This window comes from Pecten maximus, chromosome 11 (assembly GCF_902652985.1).
Source record: "Pecten maximus chromosome 11, xPecMax1.1, whole genome shotgun sequence".
Taxonomy (NCBI): Eukaryota; Metazoa; Mollusca; class Bivalvia; order Pectinida; family Pectinidae; genus Pecten; species Pecten maximus.
Genome location: NC_047025.1, coordinates 26,411,964 through 26,428,411, shown reverse-complemented (window position 1 = coordinate 26,428,411; position 16,448 = coordinate 26,411,964). Strand labels below are relative to the sequence as shown.

Here is a 16,448-nt window from a genome sequence, read left to right as displayed (position 1 = left end):
CACCTGCTTTAGGGACCAAACAGGGAAATATTCAACCCTCGAGGTAGGTAAAGAGTAATCAACTAATATCAGTATGATGTGGAAATATGAACTTTAATATCAGAACATTTCAATACAATTGAATACAGTAAAACTGAAATATGTTCATCATACAGTGTTTTCGTATTCCCTAAGACTCTAATATCACAGATGCTAGTTCAGTGTACCGAGGAGGTGACGAGAAGAAACCAAATGCAATATTGAAATCTAAATGGGCAGGTGCGATAGCCTCATAATTAATTTCATGACATTCAATGTTGAATTCAAAGGAATGTTAGTTATTGTTTTATTGTATTTGCAATGACCCTAGGTATGTATTGCGTTGGATGTACATCTTGACCTCAACACTCCATGGTTAAAAACGTCATAAATCAACCTCAAAACTTTTAGTATATGTGCCTTACGCTTTTGAAATGCAGTTTTATAAAAACAGCCAAACTATTTGATCAACAGAAGCAATTCAGCACATCCAATTAACGTTATTTTTGTTTTTATTCAATTACGTGATATTAACTCCATTTAATTCAGGATCTAATTCATCAAATTAGATGCAGCCAAAATACATGCTATCACTATAACTTTGGGGGGGGGGGGGGGGGGGGGGGGGGGGAGCAATTACAAAACAGAGAAGATGTCATAACTATTTCATAAACACATCCTATAATAGAGAAGAAAGAAACATATTTTTAAATTTAGGCCTAGTGTATTTCTCTCCTGTCCCCCGCTGCTCCCACAACATAAATACCCCCAACAATCATTAGTTAACTTTATTCCTCCGCCGCTTCGTCTCGAGTATACCTTAGTCACCACCTTTTTCATTTCTTATCAGACATAAGCTGTAAAAGATGGACTGTACATATTTTATGTAAACTATTGATAGACGTGTGTGGGTATGCCGTCAAAGTGCACATAAAATTTCGCGAGATAACCATTGATTCAAAAATGCTCAAAATGACTTATGATTTCCAAACGGTCATCGCGATAAAAATAAGCACACGGTCATATGGTTTTTTCCCCCTTTTCTTTTTAAGCAAAAAATCCCTGTTTCAAAAAATAATATTTAGTTCAATACAGGAATATTTTTACTTCTCCTTGCACCCTTTTTGAATCAGCACATTTTAAGAAATGTATTTCTGGAAAGTTACATCGTAGATGATACCATAATGCAGTTATTTCCTTTTATAATATTAAACACATACCCGATGTATTTTATTAGTTACACTAGACAGATCTCTTGGATTAAAATATGTATATATATCAGTTTCATTTTTATCTCTTTGACGGAGAGCTATAGCAATCGGTGACTTTTTATGCCGGATGTGAAATTATTGAGAGTTTGGGGAATCAGATTCTCAAAAACGGAACTTTTTTCAGAATAGAGATCAAGATAAATGCATTAGAACCTTTCGGAGAGTTTTGTTGTTTTGTTTGTCGGTTTTCGAGGATTTTATCAAAGCGCAGAATAACAGGGATTTGTCATATTAGCAAATTTTCTTTAAATGTTCGTTGTAATTTACAGCGACGTTTCCCTACATCAACAATTTGCTGTTACGTCGCTTAGTAAAAGTCATCTGAAGGGTGATTGTGGGAAAAACTTGTCCATAGAGCTACGAGTTCTTTGTTGTTGATGAGCACTAGCTAGTCTTATGTTAGATGTAATTCGTGCGACCTTTCCTTCACATTCTAGTCCACATTTTACACAAATCCCACAGCACCCATCATCACATCAGAGACACGTGCACGCACCATCTATAAATAGATGACATGCAGTGTTATGATACTCAACACTGCGAATCTACTGGGGCTTGTATACGTTACTAAGTAGGTCTGTACTAAGGCTGGTCTATGTCCACCTATAACCAAACGCTGGAGCATATCAATCACTGGTCTGGTCAAATCTCCATGGTAACAGGAATTTCGACCATTATCTTGTAAAACGGAAATTTTGGAACATAAGATAAGAATAATCTCTACAGGCTGTGAGTCATTCGTTACGTCATTTTGACACCGAACTGTAAGATAAATTAGGAAGGGACTCGGTTGCTGTATAGTCCAAGTGACTGTTGCAACTCAACTGTTGTTACGACGTGCAGATATGGACTAAAGGTAGGTTGTATCTTATTTACTGATATATCTCAGAAACTAGTCCATCGAAAACACGCGGATGTTCTTGTGAACTAATGAAAAGTATGTTTCCATATATATTCCATCGAACTCATTCTGTAGGAGGGCTCTCTAATGTTATTTTACATATGTTTGTACAATATATAAACACTTAAGCTCTCTATACAACTATATCTCTATTTTTCGCATCTGATTTTCTTTGAAACTATAATCGCGAAATTGTACAAAAAACCTCTTCATCATGATTAAATTCTATTACATACACACTGGAAAGTTGAAGACATGCATTTTGAGTACAATGTGCCGTAACTTCTGAATTGTTGTTTAGAAAATTCAATATTTTTGTTGGGATGATACCATAAGGTATATATAGGCATTTTCAGTTCCATAGGTCAATAGCTAGCCTTTGTGGTTTATTGTGGCTATGTACAATGTTGAGCATGGTGAGCTCTTGGATGGGTCACCACGCGGTGTTAATTACAGTAGTATTCATTATCATATATCAGGTACACACAGCAAGATGCACCTAATATTCTTTCACATACTCAGCTATGCATCCAACATAAATCTTGTAAAAATTAGCACCTTTCAGTACAAATTGAGTAAGATAAAGTAGCGCCCAAAAATCATTAAAATGCAGCATACAGCTGTTTTGTTCTAGAATATCAATCCTGTTACACACTGAGTTCTTCTTTAAAATCACAACAACACATTTTTTTAACACTTTTGTGATTTTAAAACTGACTGAAAGTCCTTGTTTTTTGTTTTTTTTTAAATAATCATTCGGCAATTGTGTCAATGCATTTGTTTAAACATAGTTAATCAATACCAGTATAATGTAGAATTGAGTAAGTCAGTTCTGCTATTAGGAAAAAGTTCCAGAAAGTCGTTAAGGGAATGTTATTCTAACTAGAGTATAACGAATTCTAGTTACTTGGTGGAGAAGTGGTAGAGCCTTTATGATTTGGCGCATTGCCATCGGATAGGCAATACGCCCCATTACCAAGACAGGAACTACAGAAATACGAGCTGAGATTAGTCAGAATGATCATTTAGTTTACATAGTAATCGATGTCGGGACGGGCGGAACTGCTCAAGACGGTCTAGTTAAAATAAACAAGAATTATCTTTGAACATTTTTAAAAACAGTGTTTTATCCTGCTTATGTGAAACGCTCATCGCTTTCAGAACTGGAACGTAGTGTAGCGGTAATAATAGCTAATTATAAGAGCACATGATAGTTATCAAATGTATGCGTGTTTTATTTGTTGATAATACGTAAATTAGAATGTCTCTATGTCGATGTGAAGCCTAGATAGCTACCCATAACATTTTCAAAGATTTGTTTTTGTTTGATAATTACAGTAGCACTGAGTACAAGGCCTGTAGCAGACTTGAAAGATGAGTCGTCCAAAACGCCAGCCCGTAAGTCTGTATACACGTGTAGTTTATATATAGAAAGACTTATGTTTGCACTTGAATAGTTGCCGGTATGTGTGTGTTTTTACAATATTATCGTAAGTTAAAATATCATAAGAACACAACTTAAACACAACTTTGCAGATGTACGTATTTCTCTAACGAACTGAATGAAACACAAAAAAAAACTATTCCTTTACCACCAGCCGTTTTCATAATTGATTTAGTGAAACCAACTTCTTCTGTTGACCCGGATTTTCTGATGATCTCTTAAAATGGAAAATATTCAAGCATATGAAAAACTTGTTTTGAAATCAATATCAGCTAGAAATATTTAAATCAGGCTGCTATCGCTATAAAGACTTTAGATACGAACAACGTTGGGCGTACTAATTGTGCATTAATTGTTCCACAATCGATACCTAAAGCGTTAAATAAGAGCCTCGTGTTCCTATACCTGGATACTCTGTTGTAACATCCTGCTGACTGTCATTTTGAGGACCTTTTATAACCTGTATTTCACCTAGATTTATATGGTAATATCGTCAATGAAGCCAAAAACGCTTACCACTCTTGAAAATCTTGAAAATGTTTTATTTTCCTTTATTTTTACACGTGGCTCTCATTTTACCGAGTTTGAGTTCCCTGGTGATGTTTATCATGCTAACCATTACAGCCAATCTCTTCTAAGTTCACGAAAACAATATTCAAGTAAACGTCTTCTAAGAAAAAAATGTTTTATTTTCGTCACAGGTACCGTTCGCGAAATCCTTTGAGAAGGCAGGAAAGAAATATGGATTTAATAGAGAAAAAGTGAGAGGTAAGAATAAATTCATGGCTTATTATGTCCTTAATATTTAAATGTCAAATGTCAGTGATTTTATGACTTAAGGTTGGGTAGGTTAAAGTGTTTTATTGTCTCGATAATTTGCTGCAATAAAATAGACACACTGACTTGTATTATTTTCAAAAAAGATATAGCTTGCATTTTAAATATAAATAGACAAAGTAAATTATTGATAGATGAAGCAAAATGATCTATTAATTGTAATAATTTGAAATGTTACAGAACTACACGATACATTTTGTGTATTCGACAAAAATGGTGATGGCCTTATCACGACAGATGAGTTGGGAACGGTCTTGTTTAAACTGGGACAAAGACCATCTTCGAAAGTCCTGAATGGACTGATGCGATCAGTTGATGTCGACAGTAAGTTGATTCGTTCTGTAAACGTGGAAATATGCGAGGGAGAAATTAACGCCAATTACGCGAAATCCTTTTGATCTCGAACATTTCCCCCACGCGTATTATTTTGATATCAGTTTGCTTACTTGAACTACAAAAGGTGGATCGTTCGCGAAAATTACTCTCACGCGTACTGTTTATATATCGAAATCGTGAAATTAACCCCAGCGAAAATAACCACGTTTACAATATCCAAAACGAAAAAAATATTCTTCACAGAGACTAACACATTACTCAGTAATGCATATACATGTTCCAATGAGTTTTCGCAGAAAATATAAGAAACGGACTATAATTTTCGGTGTACTTATTAATGTATCTATTTTGCATGCTCTTATTCTACCCTCGAATACAGCGAAAAGATAATACCTCGAAAATAAAATTTACACTACCATTTTAGTAAATAGACAATGATAAATACTGAGGAGTAAATATTGATATATTGGTTCTGAGCAGATATTCATGAATGTTGGACACATTGATTCATATCAGGCAGATCTTCGCGAGTCCCTTTTAATGCTTGACACACTAACATAAACAGTGCATTTGAAACACTGAATTCAACCCAAAAATAAATAATTATGAATTTATATAAGAAAAATTAAAACGTAAGAACAAAAATAAGCGAATAATAGACATTCAAATTCAATTCCTTTTGAAGAGTTGAATTCAAACCCAGATCTCCTAATCATTATTTCTTGTTTTTTTCCTCAGGAAGCGGAAGCATAGATTTTGAGGAATTCTTGGAGATTTTTACTCGAAAGCTATCTATTGATCCAGAAAAGGAATTACATGAGGTGTTCGAAGTGTTCGATAATGACAAAGATGGGGGCATATGTCCGGATGAACTTTATATAGTACTACAGAAGTTAGGAGAGAATATTACAAGGGTAGGTATATATAGCTAGGTCTAATGAACTGTATGTTGTAATACAGAATTTAGGAGAGAATATTACAAGGGTAGGTATATATAGCTAGGTCTAATGAACTGTATGTTGTAATACAGAAGTTAGGAGAGAATATTACAAGGGTAGGTATATATAGCTAGGTCTAATGAACTGTATATTGTAATACAGAAGTTAGGAGAGAATATTACAAGGGTAGGTATATATAGCTAAGTCTAATGAACCATATATTGTAATACAGAAGTTAGGAGAGAATATTACAAGGGTAGGTATATATAACTAAGTCTAATGAACTATATATTGTAATACAGAAGTTAGTGGAGAATATTACAAGGGTAGGTATATATAGCTAAGTCTAATGAACTGTATATTGTAATACAGAAGTTAGGGGAGATTATTACAAGGGTAGGTATGTATAGCTAGGTCTAATGAACTATATATTGTAATACAGAAGTTAGGGGAGAATATTACAGGGTAGGTATATATACCTAAGTCTAATGAACTGTATATTGTAATACAGAAGTTAGATGATGATATCACAATGGTAGGTATATATAGCTAAGTCTAATGAACTATATATTGTAATACAGAAGTTAGATGATGATATCACAATAGTCGGTATGTATAGCTAAGTCTAATGTGCTATCTCTTGAACAGCAGGCATGGGTTCTGGACCAACGGCCAATGTTTGATATACCCGTAATGTTATTACAGAAAATCACAGAAGATACCAACATTTTAATACAAAAGAGTTAGCTTTAGTAGAGCCATAATGAATTAATCTGCATAATCATACATCTGTTTCATCATTGTAGTACTGCCAGTGATGATTCTGGCCTAGAGCGTTGATGTATTTGTATGAGCACTTTCCTATCATCCATTTTAATTCTCGGACAAAATGAGAGATCAAACACTATGTAACGACAAACAGGAATAACGCCATCACCTTATGTTTCCTCTCTCCCCATAGGATGAAGCAGAAGCTATGATCAAGGAAGCAGACATTGACATGGATGGCAAGGTGGATTACAGAGGTAACAATGCACTAGGCTTTAGGTATCACAAATCACCGAACCAAGATTTTGGCAACACTATATCTCTGAAAGGTTCTTATCTGTTTAGTATTGATGCAACAGAAGATTCTTGCCATTAAATTCTGGAATTAAACCAATTGTTTTTATTATCCCTTTCCTTGTTCTCAATGGCCCCTCTTCCAGTGAATAAACCTTTAAATATGAATTTGTATATTACAAATCATTTAGATAAAACTGCATCCTTCATCTGTTCCGGAATAAAATTAGGGGTTCTGTATACATCTCAATATTATCTTTTTCTCTTTTGTTGTTTCAAAATGGTATCATTGGATCACATGACCTCCATATTCTTTTTTGCTGTTTCCAAACTTAATCAATGGATAACATGAAGTTAACTTACAAACAAAAAACCCTGTTTATTTCTGTACAATATCACCACATTTTAAATTGAATGTTAAACAAAAATATCGGTAAGCTAAAAAGGGTTAAAGGGAAATGATAAAATCCTACAGGTACCTTTGTACATAGAAATGCTACAAAAAGACAACGCATAAGTGTAATAGCTTTGGCGGCTTGTCTATAAGATTGATATATCTTTAATATCCTATTGCGAAGGTTAATTTTGTTTTGTCTAAAATTATACAGCTTTACTAGGGGCATGAAATTTGATTGTAAGTACTCTGTTTTATGTTGTTTTCAGAATTTAAAGCAATACTCAACGTGAGATAGCTACCACCTGACAGTGAAACAGACTCCCTTTACGCCATTTCCCTGTCTGGCAGGCAGTGTGAAATCCATTATATATATATTCCGGACAAAAGATTTTTACCGTATAAATTAGTAGGATCAGGATATTCTGGATATAAGGATTTATACTGCATAATCTATTGTGATCAGGATAAACTGGGCAAACAAATCGCGCTTTTATACAATTTTTGTATGGTATGTTCTTGCGATTTAGCGACGAAATGATAGTCTTAGTATGTGTTTTGCAAGGTACTGTCTCGTTTTATATATCTTAGTTAATAATGCTTATATTTCACTTCCATATTACCAATGGTATCATTTCTTCGTTTTTCTGTTAATATATGCTATATATATACACATTTGTACTTCTATATAACTTGATGTTGTTAAGCTTTACCAAATAACATGTTTATATTATATACATTTTGATTTGAAAACGTATGAAGAGTGCATGAATTCATTAATCATCTCTCATCGGTATACCCTTCATAGCTTTTAGGAGACAATTTGCCCTCTGATAACAATGTTAAAACAATCATCTTTATTTATTTCATGTTTAAAATTGAGAATTTTATATTATGTATAAATGGTATAAAATAAATATTAATGTTCGAAAATGTTGCTTTATTGATTTTGTTACACAGTGGATAAACTACTATAATAAAGCGTCCGATGCACAAATTAACACACAACTGATTTATGGACTAGTAACGCTATATAAACACACTGTACAGTAAAATCCACTCCGAAACTAGAATAACTGTAAAGCCAAAGCTAACGATACACCTGTTCTCACGGACAAATTGTAACTTATGTAAGGAAACAAATCAAGTGTAAGCTCAAACTACATTAAGTTATTTTCATGTGTACAAAAATTGTCAGTAACGTATGTTTTCTGTGAGTAGACATAAAAATACTCGAAAGCTAACAAGGCTCTTTGAATGTAAACAGACAGAAATTGCATATTTTGCCTGTAGGCTATGCAGGGAAGATAAGGTAGTGTATGTATGCTTCCTTGTGCACTCAAGTCTTGTTAGCTTCAATATTAGTTGTGATATTTCCAATGGAAACATGTCGTATTCGGGATATTTCAATGATTTCCTTGGTTTTGTTTCCCTTGCTACTGAGCAATTCATTGACACTTAATGAGGACAGGTTTAAAGTGGGTATTTTCTAATTTATAACAATATGGTCATTTTGTATAAACAATTAGAAATGAAATGGCGTATAGTTGCAGTGCAAGATGAAAACCAACAATATCATAATGACATACACTAAAAACAAAACACACTAGAGTTAACTCTAATAGGACAAAAATTATAAAGTGTTAAAAGAAAACTTTTAGAAATGTTGTGTCCTTTATCTTCATTTTCTGAAAATAATATTCTTAACACACTACTTCTTTGGAAAATCATATATCAATTAAAGAAAATAAAAAATACGGGAGACGATGTACAGTAAGGCTGAAGAGGTCAGAAAAACCTGAAATCAACACCACCTGGTCGTGCAATGAAATCAATGAGAGTAAACGCGTATACCAGGTTCGACAGAAATGAAAGCTATTTAGATTTCAACAGAACATTCACGCAGACTACTGTGTTCAGATGAACAAAATATCAAAAATTGGAAATTGACTAAAAAAAAAACAAAAAACAAAAAAATCGATTTAAGATACTACAGAAGATTATCATAAAGGACTTGCAATTCACACAATGCATTGTTTCTTGTAGGTAAACATTTTAAAAACATGAGTTGGTTATTTTACTATTTAGATAACATGATCAACGTTTGAAAAATGATATAACGGGAACTGATCATGAAACACTGTAATATTTGCTCAGAAATATAATTACTATACAAATATCAAAGATTGAACAATACCGTACATCTGTATTAGCAAAACACATACGTATGGTGGACATGCCGCACGTCTGTATAAGCAAAACACATACGAATGGTGGACATACCGCACATCTTTATAAACAACACACATACGGATGGTGGACATACCGCACATCTTTATAAACATAACACACATACGGATGGTGGACATACCGCACATCTTTATAAACAACACACATACGGATGGTGGACATGCCGCACGTCTGTATAAACAAAACACATACGTATGGTGGATATACCGCACATCTTTATAAACATATCATACATACGCATGGAGGAAATACCGCACATCTGTATAAGCAAAAAACATATGTATGGTGGACATACCGCACATTGGTATAAGCAAACAAATACTTTGTAGGCATGGAGGAAATTTCGCACATCTGTATAAGCAAAAACATACGTATGGAGGACAAACCACACAACTCTATAAACAAACCATGGTGGACATAACGCACATCTTTAAAACCATAACACAAATACGGATTGATGACATACCGCACATCTTTAAAACCATAACACAAATACGGATTGATGACATACCGCACATCTTTAAAAAACATAACACAAATACGGATTGATGACATACCCCACATCTTTAAAAACATAACACAAATACGGATTGATGACATACCGCACATCTTTAAAAACATAACACAAATACGGATTGATGAAATACCGCACATCTTTAAAAAACATAACACAAATACGGAATTATGACATACCGCACATCTTTAAAAAAAAACATAACACAAATACGGATTGATGACATACTGCACATCTTTAAAAACATAACACAAATACGGATTGATGACATACCGCACATCTTTAAAAAACATAACACAAATACGGATTGATGAAATACCGCACATCTTTAAAAAACATAACACAAATACGGAATTATGACATACCGCACATCTTTAAAAAAAACATAACACAAATACGGATTGATGACATACCGCACATCTTTAAAAACATAACACAAATACGGAATTATGACATACCGCACATCTTTAAAAAAAACCAACATAACACAAATACGATTGATGACATACCGCACATCTGTATAAACATAACACAAATACGGATTGATGAAATACCGCACATCTGTATAAACATAACACAAATACGATTGATGACATACCGCACATCTTTAAAAACATAACACAAATACGATTGATGACATACCGCACATCTGTATAAACATAACACAAATACGATTGATGACATACCGCACATCTTTAAAAAAAACATAACACAAATACGATTGATGACATACCGCACATCTGTATAAACATAACACAAATACGATTGATGACATACCGCACATCTGTATAAACATAACACAAATACGGATTGATGACATACCGCACATCTTTAAAAAAACCAACATAACACAAATACGATTGATGACATACCGCACATCTGTATAAACATAACACAAATACGATTGATGACATACCGCACATCTGTATAAACATAACACAAATACGGATTGATGACATACCGCACATCTGTATAAACATAACACAAATACGGATTGATGACATACCGCACATCTGTATAAACATAACACAAATACGATTGATGACATACCGCACATCTTTATAAACATAACACAAATACGGATTGATGACATACCGCACATCTGTATAAACATAACACAAATACGATTGATGACATACCGCACATCTGTATAAACATAACACAAATACGATTGATGACATACCGCACATCTGTATAAACATAACACACATACGTATGGCGGGTATACCGCACATCTGTATAAAAAAAAATACAGGAACATACACATATATGTATATGGACATATTGCGCATCTGCCTAAACATAACACACATATATATGACATACCGCTCACACTTAAAATAACAATTACAGCAGTTTCATACCCATTAGGGTAATATCATACGCTTGTTTTTACCTCGGGCCCACAGGTTCAATTTCTGGACAAGGTCCACATGGACTAAACTCGATATCGCTGTAACCGAACGCCCGAGGCCCAACAAACTCCAGAGCGCGTGGCGTCCTGAGCATGTCATGAGAGGGAATAGTAAGAACGCTAACCCTTTGTCCGTATCGGACATTTTCTGTGGGAATAGGTTCCCCTGAATCACTGTCCACAACAGTGATAAGGTCTGGGACACAGGACACTACCCCCATATCATCTGTACCGCTGAATCCAGCACCAATTTTCACAATCAGGTTCTCGTTCTGGAATTCAATCAAGCCTTTTTTATCGGTGAAATCACCAGTCCCAGCTATCTTTAAAAACCCTTTATTGAAACCACCAGTGAGCTCCCGGCAGACGTCAATGATCTTCCCAGTGATTGTCAAAATTCCGCCGGTTTCCTTTCGTATCGCATCTGTCGGCGAGGTGTTTTCGCGGCGACTTAGTAGGACAGCCCGTCCTAGCCTCCATGCATGGCTTATAGAGTAGTGGATCAATGTATCGAGTTCGTCCTCCACGCGCACACTTGAGATGGTGACGATAGCGCTACATCCCATGTCTACTACAGTTCTACGAAAGTGATCTTCAAGTGTTTTAGCAGTATCTACTTTTAAAACCACGTCCTTGCGTCCTTTGGCATCGGCCAGTGTAGATGGATATGGTTTCCCACCATATATTAGAGGAGAGTACATTTGGAGTTCTGGGAATGCCCGCCCCATACCGTCAGCATCCAGGACCGGAATCCCTAGTTCTGCAGATACCAGCAATGGCTCTATACAGTTCATACCTCCAACTTCTGCTGATACTAATGCGACAATTTCCTGGTCATTGAAAGCTATATTTGAGGGAGTCGATGTTTCTAATGATTGATAATTTTCTATGTATGTTTTACCACTATCGGACTGAATTGATTTGTTGAATCGGGAAGGCAATTTTCCATCGCGATAACCATCCATGTACAGTTGTTGAAGACACGACAGTGATTTAGCTGCCTCTCCACATACCAGCTTCTCTGTCACTATCAACGGGGCCCCCATTAAGGCAACGGGAACAACGACGCTCGATGTTTTCCCTTGTTTTGGTTGACATTTTGAACGCAGCTTTTCTTTCGTGATGACACGAATGACCTTGCCCTCTTTTATTGCCATTTTGGCCAAAAGACGCCCAAGGTAGGGGCTCCCACCACCACCACACCCAAGAATCCCTGCACCTAGTCCAATACATTCCACATCCCATGTAGATAGAATCCATTCGCCGGTTGTTTCGTCGATTTCTGTATCATATACTGTTTCTTTGAATATCCCGGTGTCTATCAATTTTCCAGTCGCTGTTGATATCTGTTTCCCTTGTAGATGTTCTTCATCAATGGCGATCGATTTAGGCATGGAAAACTCACAGATTTTGTTACCGGTCGCCTGTGACACGTTTAAATCCCCGACAACTTTAATCTGTATTCTTGTTGCGTTCCCAGGAAGATATGATAATGGGGTCTCATCTTTCTCAACAAGCTCTATATTTTCACGACTTGCGCCCGCGTCCACCAACAAATCAACCGCGATTGTTTGAGCTTCTTCTAATGCCCTTTCCCGCGCTTTTTGATAAAATGACTTCCTTATGTCTTTTTCTGCATTCTCTATTTCTTCCTTTGTGGCAGTAACGTCTAGATCATTCTTTTTTGTTTGAATGGCAGCAGAAAGTTCGTGTTGGTCTATAAAGTCAGACATGCTGTATACTTTATCAATAGAACCAGAAACTTGACTGAGAGCAGCACCGACAGCATTGGCTACGTCATAATACATCGGCTTGAGGACTTCACTTGCACCATGGAGATCTTTGCTTTGGTCGAGCAATATTGTCCCCCCTCCTACCAAAATCACAGGCAAATCGGCGGCAGATGTTTTCATTTGATCTGTGGCTTCCTCCACCATTTCGCGTATCTTATCAATAATCGGTGTCGGTTCGATGTGAGATACGTTTTCTGGTGACCCGATACAGCACAGTTTGGCTGCCACTGCCACGTCTGTAGCAGTTAATCGCCTGGTCGCCACGTCAGATTCAGTCCCGAATACTAATGCCTCATTGGTTAAATTGTAGCCAGCACTCCTGGGACCGACACAAACTGGATCAACGGAAACGTACGAACCACCTCCAAGACCGATACTCTTTACGTCTGGCATCCGGAAGTTAGTACGGATCCCGCCGACCATTATTTCCGAAGATGCCTCTCGTGGGAATCCCTTCTGTAGTATGCCAACATCCGTGGTAGTACCACCGATATCAACAACAATGGCGTTTTTAACTCCAGATAAAAACGCTGCTCCTCTCATACTGTTCGTGGGTCCGGACGCAAATGTTCGGACGGGCTGGCTACGAGCAACTTTTTCAGAAACAATTGTACCGTCATTTTGTGTCAAATAAAACGGACAGTTTAGTCCAAGATCAATTACTGCCAGTCGGAAGCCTTCTATGGTATTCCCGCTTAAAGGCTTAAGGCATTCGTTTAGAATGGATGCGTTTTCTCTTTCTAACAAGCCTATATGTCCGATTTCGTTTGACAGTGTAACACTAGCGCTTGGGTGCACTTCCTGAATGATTTCTTTAACGTCCTCTTCTTGTTTACTTTTTACCGGGGAAAACACTCCGCAAATGACGAAATTGTTAATTCCGTTTCTCACACATTTCTCCACACATGCTTGAATCTCTGAACGCGACACTTCAGTTATCACTTTCCCGTCAAACTCGTATCCACCGTTCACCATGAATACGCCGCCATTTATATAATCCCTCAAATCATCTTTGAAGTCACTGAACGGAGGGGCAGACTGTGACGCTGGGCCGCACAGTCTGATTACGGCAACTCTCGCGAGATTTTTCCTTTGAACTATAGCGTTGACAAAATGAGTTGTTCCAATGTTCAGTTGAGTAATGTTGAGAGGGTTTGTACTGGACGGTTGAGCTTCCAGGATAGATTTTGAAACAGCGCGTTTTATTCCTGTAGTGACGTCATTTGTAGTCAAACTCTTAGCAGACGACACTACTTTCGGCGGGGAAGCGTTGACCTGGACAAGCACAGCGTCAGTGTTAGTACCGCCCACATCTACACCCACAACGACTTTCCGCTCACTGTCGGCCATTTTTGTTTTATGTGTAAGCGACCTTCCCGTACATGTGTATAAGATGTATCTTCACTATTGAACTTTGTATCTTCACGATATTGTCGAAGTCAGTGTTCATTCATATCCAAATAATCACACTGATGTTTGACCTTCCTTCTTTTCACCCACAGTCGAGTAATTAGCTACGTTATCGCAGCATGTATGGTTGAGCGACCACCTTGCTAGACTACCGTATTAAGTTGGTTAGTAAGTAACCAACAACGCGTGACATCATATCTATTGTGGTCGTCTCAAAACCTATATTCTCAAGCTGTCTACGACTGTTACCACGGACACTGGATTACAATCAATGTCGGTGTCAAGAAGGATGCGTGGTCGTTCAATAGGGGCGATAAACCAAGCAAAAGATCATGATATAATATCTAATTAATATGACGGCCTCTGCACTTTAACATCACGTTCGTAATTTAAAGCAATGATAGGCTATTCTACAAAATACTCGAAGTTAAATACTTAAATTTGACCTTCTAACATTTTGAAACTTGTAGCAGTTATCTTTTATATCTAAAGTGGAAAAATACTTAAATGCACCCCAAAGAAATGCTCACTATGTTTCGATTTGAGCTATCATTATTAGGAAGCTTGTATTAGTATTTTCTTTTCTTTTTATTTCATTTTTCGGCATAGCCGTCTAATTTTGTTTTGGCCCCGGATATGACGCGACAGGTGGCGTTTCTGGTCAAGATGAAGTATGCGATTGGTCAATGTAGCGGTCAATGCAAAATGCAGATATGCAGTTAAAAACGAAACAAAGTTAAGATTGAATGCAAGCTAAATAAGTGGATGTATCTTTTCAAATGACACATTAATAAAATCATATTCCTGATTCAAATGCAGTCTTATTATTACCAAAAATGATTCAAACTGATCTTATTTCACCAGCAGTATAACTATTACATTATAACCATCAGCATTAAAACTATGCCGTTTGTCTTTTTTAAAGATATTTCTTGTTTATGTTAATTTATTAGACACAAGTATATTTCTATGCATGGGTGCCATTCGATGCATTTTGTGAGAACATTGTATATCTAAGTCCGCGGCGGTGTAACGTTACATGTACACGCTGTCAGCGACGTAGCATTTTAAGTAATGCAAAATGTAAATTTATGGATAATTTACTTAAAAGTCGATATTCCTTTTGATTTTGTTCCATAAATATGTATAGATTTGTAATTATACGTGAAGGAATATTTGTCCAAGTCCTCGTAAGATACTGTAGAAGGTGGAGCGCTCATACTCCTTAACTTTCTTTTGCTCTGTACCCCAAACATTTTAACTCTATCATAAACATCTTATCTTTTCAACTCCAGTTATACACTTCACTGCCATCCACAAAAACATTTACAATCTTACGACTCGTTGAAATATTGTAAGTGCATCACAAACTTTAACTTTTTTTTTTAAAGATTATGCTACTTTTTAAGCAGTGTTTTGATCGTTTCTCAAATTGTAAATCTTGCTCTTCAATAGTATGTCTGCATGTGAAATTAGTTTGAATTTTTGTGATTTTACTCCATTTAAAATGACACTGCTCGCTAAAGTTGTCAGCATGTATAAAATTAGATGCATCTCAAGATATTTGTCGCAAATCCCACGATATTGGTCAAACAAGTTTCGGATATGTGAACCGATCTAAACTTCTGAAACAATTATCTCGCTTTATGTCAAACCGATTAAACCTCCTGTCAAACCGATTAAACATCCTGTCAAAGTGATCTAGCTTTCTGTCAAACTGATCTAACCTTCAAATAAACTGATCTAACATCCTGTCAAACTGATCTACATCCTGTCAAACTGATCTACATCCTGTCAAACTGATCTACATCCTGTCAAACTGATCTACATCCTGTCAAACTGATCCAACATCCTGTCAAACTGATC

General features: G+C 36.2%; 2 protein-coding genes across 3 annotated transcripts; one reads left to right on the top strand and one right to left on the bottom strand.

The window, feature by feature from the left end:
* Positions 1-21: 21 nt before the first annotated feature.
* On the top strand, positions 22-8,044 carry LOC117337522 (neo-calmodulin-like). 2 transcript variants are annotated; one of them, XM_033898536.1, is made up of 7 exons: positions 22-43; positions 3,529-3,588; positions 4,336-4,402; positions 4,652-4,795; positions 5,546-5,721; positions 6,707-6,770; positions 7,471-8,044. In XM_033898536.1, the coding sequence occupies exons 2-7, from the start codon at positions 3,565-3,567 to the stop codon at positions 7,497-7,499; spliced, it is 504 nt and encodes a 167-aa protein (XP_033754427.1). In that variant the 5' UTR covers positions 22-43; positions 3,529-3,564; the 3' UTR covers positions 7,500-8,044. The 2 variants fall into 2 exon arrangements, with proteins under 2 accessions (XP_033754427.1, XP_033754426.1); XM_033898535.1 differs by lacking the exon at positions 22-43 and adding an exon at positions 1,804-2,145.
* Positions 8,045-8,120: 76 nt separating this feature from the next.
* Positions 8,121-14,661, bottom strand: LOC117337521. The gene has a single exon (XM_033898534.1). It carries the CDS (start codon positions 14,520-14,522, stop codon positions 11,358-11,360), a length of 3,165 nt encoding a protein of 1,054 aa, XP_033754425.1. The 5' UTR covers positions 14,523-14,661; the 3' UTR covers positions 8,121-11,357.
* Positions 14,662-16,448: the final 1,787 nt, after the last annotated feature.

What these genes read in the sequence shown, in the direction of transcription:
- LOC117337521 (XM_033898534.1), bottom strand. Translation starts at nt 14,522, where the DNA reads ATGGCCGACAGTGAGCGGAAAGTCGTTGTGGGTGTAGATGTGGGCGGT.
- LOC117337522 (XM_033898536.1), top strand. Translation starts at nt 3,565, where the DNA reads ATGAGTCGTCCAAAACGCCAGCCC. An exon ending in TAGGAGAGAATATTACAAGG is followed by an intron (nt 5,722 to 6,706) that starts GTAGGTATATAT and finishes CTCTCCCCATAG; the next exon opens with GATGAAGCAGAAGCTATGAT. An exon ending in TGGCAAGGTGGATTACAGAG is followed by an intron (nt 6,771 to 7,470) that starts GTAACAATGCAC and finishes TGTTGTTTTCAG; the next exon opens with AATTTAAAGCAATACTCAAC.